The 6000-nt window shown below is 35.7% G+C and overlaps 1 protein-coding gene across 1 annotated transcript in view; it reads left to right on the plus strand.

Moving 5' to 3' along the window:
- Window positions 1-4283, plus strand: part of MEI4 (meiotic double-stranded break formation protein 4) — a 101437-nt gene extending 97154 nt beyond the window's left edge. Inside the window, exon 4 of the mRNA XM_016207287.2 lies at window positions 4014-4283. Within this exon, the coding sequence (XP_016062773.2) occupies window positions 4014-4283 (270 nt within the window). The remainder of the gene's footprint in view (window positions 1-4013) is intronic.
- Window positions 4284-6000: the final 1717 nt, after the last annotated feature.

Below are 6000 nucleotides of genomic sequence, written 5' to 3' on the forward strand. Positions count from 1 at the left end.
GGAGAATATAACATTAAAAAGTGACAATCAAGCTAGCTCTTTAAATATGATGCCTTGATAAGGGGTTGGAAGTAAGGACTGGGCTGGACTTTTGCAGATGTTCATTTCCCATGGGACCTCCTAATATCAGAAAGGCTTTAAAATAATCATCTCGCATTTAGGTTCCTTAGTACCACTCTTCTATGCAAAAAGGAACTCTCTGCTAGATTACTACGGTCTATGAAGGATTTTCTTAACAGAGGAAAGTAGATAAAGATGCTGCCTCAGGTTCTTTACACAGCTGTAGATGAGCAATTTGCAGTAAGCTTGAAATGCATCCAGTAATTGGCCACAGCACAATACTTGAATAATGCCAGTGGTCTTCCTCTAGGTGCAAAGTACCTCATGGATAGGGGCTCTTTCACTTTGGGTAAAAAACTTAATAGTGATGATTATGATAATAATAGATAATACTCATTCAAAAATCTGTGCTCCTTGTGCTATGTTTTAAATATATGATTTAATGTAATTCTCTCAGCAACCCAATAGAGGAGTTAGTTACTATTTCTAAGCTTTAGATGAGGAAAGTGAGGCTTAGTGTCATACAGCTAGTAAATGGCGAGTGGGGATTTAGTAACCCAAGAATATGTGTTCAATTGATGGCCTTCCTTTACAAAAAACCTTGCTCAGTAGGATTCTGTTTTCTCAAAGATCTCAACCAACAGGGGCCTCTGCCACATCTGTTCTTGTTGGGAGACTCAGTCTCTATTTTTGTGAAACAAAAACAAACCATCCTCTTACTCTCTGTGATCCTTGTCTAAGCTTCTCTTCCGCTATAGGCCTTTTTTTTTTTTTTTCAGTCTGCTCATTTTACTGTTACCTTACTATATAAATTCAGCCTCAAGAAACAGATTTGAGAAAAGCAGGTAAAATTGGTGAATGAGAAAATCATTATTTTTGAACAAGGCTAATAATGACAGATTTTTAAAATCCTGTTATATATATTCCTCACATGACTTTTTTTTTTAATGTACAAATACTGCATATTTAAACAATTTCCATCAGGAACAAGGCAAAATATCAAGATCCCAAATGTTAGTAATTTCAGTAGTTTAGAACTTTTCATCTAAGTTACCCCACAAATTAGACAGAAGCCCCTTAGAGCCAGTCTCCAGTATCCAACATTTAAGGCAGGTAACCAACTGTACCATTATCTGTATAAAGCAAAATGGATTAATACCCATCAAATCCTTTTTATTCTTCTTTGCTTAGCACTTTGATCAAAAGATGATTCACCAATCTATGCCCCTCACTGTCTTTGAGTCCTGGCTCACAATTCATCTCTAGGAAATCATCCCCAATTAACTACTCTGCTCCGATCAGCCTTTTGCTTTATACTTTCTCAGTAAGGGGTGGCACACAGGTTTTGGGCAGAGGAAAAGAATATGACACAATTGTTGTAGGAAACATAGTCTTAAGTGAATATGTGCTGCTTTTGCCATCATAACTTCAATGATTTTATATATTTATACACGTGCATATTAAACTTAAAAGCTTCCACACAGAAAAGGAAAACATCAACAATGAAAAGGCATCCTACTGAGTGTGAGAAATCACTTGCAAACCATAAACGTGGTAAGAGGTTAAAATCCAAAATATATAAAGAACAGCTATAACTCAGCAGTAAGAAAATAACCTGATTTTTAAATGGACAGAGGATCTGAGTAGACATTTTTCCAAAGACACTTTTCCATACACATGGCCAAGCTGCACATGAAAAGATGTTCAACATCACTAGTCATCAGAAAAATGCAAATCAAAACCACAGTGAGATATCACCTCACACCTGCCAGAATGGCTATCATCAGTAAAACAACAATGAACAAGTGTTGGGAGGATGTGGGAAATAGGGAGCCTTGTGCACTGTTGGTGGGAATGCAGACTGGTGCAGCTGCTGTGGAAAACAGTATGGAGGTTTCTCAAAAAATTAAAAATGGAACTGCCTTATGACCAGCAATTCAACCTCCGAGAATATAGCCTAAGAAACCCAAAATACGACTTTAAAAGAATATGTGCACCCCTATGTTCACTGCAGTTTTATTTACAATAGCTAAAATATGGAAGCAACCCAGGTGCCCATCAGTAGATGAGTGGATAAAAAAGTGGTAGGACATTTATACAGTGGGATATGACTAAGCTATAAAAAAGAATGAGATCTTACCATTTGCAACAGCATGGATGGACCCAGAGGGTATTATGTGAAATCAGTCAGTCAGAGAAAGACAATATCATATGGTTTCATTTATGTGGAATCTAAATACTGATATAAACAAACAAACAAAACAGGAAACAGACTTAAAGATACAGAGAACAGACTGGTGGTTGCCAGAGGGGAGAGCGTTTGGGGGACTGGGTGAAAAAGGTGAAGGGATTGAGACGTACAGATTGGCAGTTACAAAACAGTCATGGAGATGTAAAGTACAACATAGGAAATACAGTCAATAATATTGGAATAACTATGTATGGTGCCAGTTAGGTACTGGAAATATCAGGGAGAACACTTTGTAAAGTATATGATTGTCTAACCACTATGCTGTATACCTGAAACTAATACAAAATAATATTAAAAGCAAACTGTAATTGGAAAAAAATCTTTTCATCTGTTGACATGATCATATCATTTTTGTCCTTAAATTTGTTGATATGATGGATTATATTGATAGACTTCCCATTACTGAAGCACCTCAAAAAAACCCTACTTGATGTGATTGCTGGATTAAATGTAATTGCATGGAATCATATGTCTATATTCATAAACTCGGAGATGTATATACTCATAAATGAGACTGGTCTACAGTTACCTGAGTTTTTTTATTGTCTTTATTAAAGTTAAAAAACAGTATTAGTTATCTGTATATATTTAACTCTGTTTATTAGACCACCTTATTGAAGAATACATTCTCTGGGCTCTAAAAGAATGTTTCTTCACTTATGTATTACTACAGAGAAGAGATTTGGTGAATGTTTCCAACACATTTCTTAATAAACAAATAATAAAGCCAGTTTACATCTTTATACTGATTCCTGTATTCCCTCATGTTATGCTTTCCATTGCCCATCCTTTGACTCATCTCACTTTCAGCCATTTAGGCCAAACCATAATTTCTACAAGACACAGCTACATTTTTCCTCATGACCACAATCTGATCCTATTAGTAAATGACTTGTGTGGACTCAGGATGCAATCACACCTGGTTGCTTCCAGATCATAACTCTAACTGCTCTAAGACTGAGTTGTACAGTGAAACATGTTCCTAAAATCGTTCCCCTAAAAATCCTTATATTATCATTGGCAGGAGGACCATTGTCTTTGATGAGACATTGAAATAAACACATAGGATTTGGTATGTGTAAGACTGTCTGCCAAGTATTCTCAGAATTATCTGAGGAATGAATTGCAGCAATAATGCAGAAAAGGGATTTGGAGCTTTGTAAACCAGCAAGAGAAAAAAGTAATTCAAGATTGTAAAGTTTTTGAAAAAAGAAAATGTTCTTTGTTCTCTCCTCCACCCCCACCCCATCCCAAAGGAACAAGATGACAGAAGGTGTTGCGTCAAATACAGTAGACCCCTGAACAACATGGGTTTGAACTCTGTGGGTCTGGGTCCTCTTATTCGCAGATTGTTTTTCAATCTGTTTTCTATCTATGGTTGGGAGTCCGCCGATGTGGAGTGCTGCCTCTATGCATTAATCTATGACATTTTATATAGGGGACTTGAGCATCCACAGATTTTGTACCCACTCAGTCCTGGAACCAATACCTTTGGGTTCCAAGGAGCAACTTAAGTTTTGGGGGAGTCAAGTTACATGTGGATTTTCGACTGGATGGAGGAGTCAATGCCCCTGACCCCTGCATTGTTCAAGGGTCAAATGTATTTATTTTTTGTCTGAAAATGTAATCTCTTTATTTGGCTTTTTTCTGAGCTGAGCTATAACCAATATTTTTTTAAAAAGAGTTTGTTGTTTATTTGTAGGTGCAAGCCAGCTATGATGTGACATGCTATGAAAATAGTTTCTCCCTCTTCTGGGTTCTGGAGCAGCTTCTTCAGAAGGAAAACAAAGAAGGCAACACTTCAGGTATGAGGCAGGAAGACCAAGAAATCAAGAAATTTCTTCAGAAGCACGATGAAGCTATTTTCCAACTCTCTGATACATTTCCATTGCTTACTTTTTATTTATGGAGACTGGGCATTCTCTTGAATTCCATAGAAGTAAAAACTGTTGAAAATAACTCACTTCCTTAGCAATTTATCAAATATCAGAAGCATACTAACGTTGAATATATGAAGATCTTTTACTTAAGAGATTTTCAAGAGTAGTTTTAAATGAGCATTTTAAAGGGATCTCTAAATATAATCATTAATTAAATTTAATAGTCTTAACATGTGTAGAAATTATTGTGAGTCATATTTCTATACTGTAATCAGCCAGTATCAGCCTTATTCCCATGTAACTGTATCTTACAATGTTACTCAATATAGGTCTATAATTGTCTAAAATGGACCATTAATTGTCTATATCATAAAATATATTTACATTTTAAAATATTTCCATGTAATAGATACTAAAAGGTAATGGAAGAGATCTTTAAAAGTTTTATCAACACAGGATTTAAAATAAGTGGTTATAAATTAGATTTTTGAAACTTTTTTTCTTACATAGTTTCACTTATATCATTGTCTATCATCTTAAAAGGGACTTGTGTAGGAGGAAAGTCTTTAATATTTGTAAAGGTAATTGCCTTATAATTTCATATAATCAACATATCTTAAATCCTTTAGAAAATACTAATTAGTTGTTTAAATGTTCTGTTTTTCAAAAAATGTTTGTTTTGATTCTGTTGATTATATGTAATACTCCTGTTACTGTTAAAATGTAGTTAAGTTGTGTGTAATAAGACATTAAGGACATTTCCACAAATTCTAACATTATCCAGAAACATACTTTATACTTACTAAAAGTATATTTATATTTATTAAAAGCATTGGTTGAATTTTCCAGTTATATTGTTTTATTGACTTTATTTCAATTATTAAAATCATACCCAACTAGCTTAATGAGCACACATTATGTACTTTCCTATAGTACAATTTAGGGCACAATTGTGTGTGGTATTGTTTCATAAATTAATTACCATTCCCAAATGCCACTATTTTTAAAATGTATGTAAAATCATATTATTGTCTGTCAGTTATTTTTGGAGTTATTTTTAGCTTTCTAGAAAAGAGAAAGCTTTTTTTATAATACTGAGACTCAACGTATGTGTCAGTCAGCCATTATTATGTAATAAACAACAGCAAGGAAGTAATTATTTTTCAGACGTGTGTGTGTCACTTGGGGATCAACTCATCTGAACTGGGCTCTGCTGGAAAGCTCTGCTCAAGTGGCAGATCCCACTGGGCTAGGTTCCTTACTGCAAACTGGGTTTTGGTCTCTTCCACATGTGCGTATTTTGGAGCCCAGTATGAGGGCAAAGAAGTTACTCAGGGGAAGTTCTTCTGTGGCAATTGCATACTGGCAGGAGGAAAAGGGCTAGGCTGAGAAATGCCACACTGTAATTTCTGCCAACACGCACTGGCTAAAGTACATCAAGTGGTCAAGCCCAGAGACAAGGGACAGGGAAATACCTCCACCTTAAATGGGAGAACTTGCCAAAGTTATATGGCAAAGGCCATGGATAGAGGAGAGGGTAGAGAACTGGGGCAAATAATTTATTCCATCACACATGCTAGTTGAACACAAGAATTCCAGATCCTGAATTAAGAGGAACTTTTCTAATATTTGATTCCTGGGATTTGTGTAAGTCACTTCAGCTAATGACACGACACAAAATCCACTGCCCATGACCTGTCTCCATCCTCTCTCCCCATAATGTTTAGACAAGGTTGGTAAATACACAGGCAACAGCAATGGCCCTCTTTCCACTGCAGTCAGCCAACATAATGATCATAAGAAGCCTTT

Source organism: Miniopterus natalensis, chromosome 5 (genome assembly GCF_054644295.1).
Source record: "Miniopterus natalensis isolate mMinNat1 chromosome 5, mMinNat1.hap1, whole genome shotgun sequence".
Taxonomy (NCBI): domain Eukaryota; kingdom Metazoa; phylum Chordata; class Mammalia; order Chiroptera; family Miniopteridae; genus Miniopterus; species Miniopterus natalensis.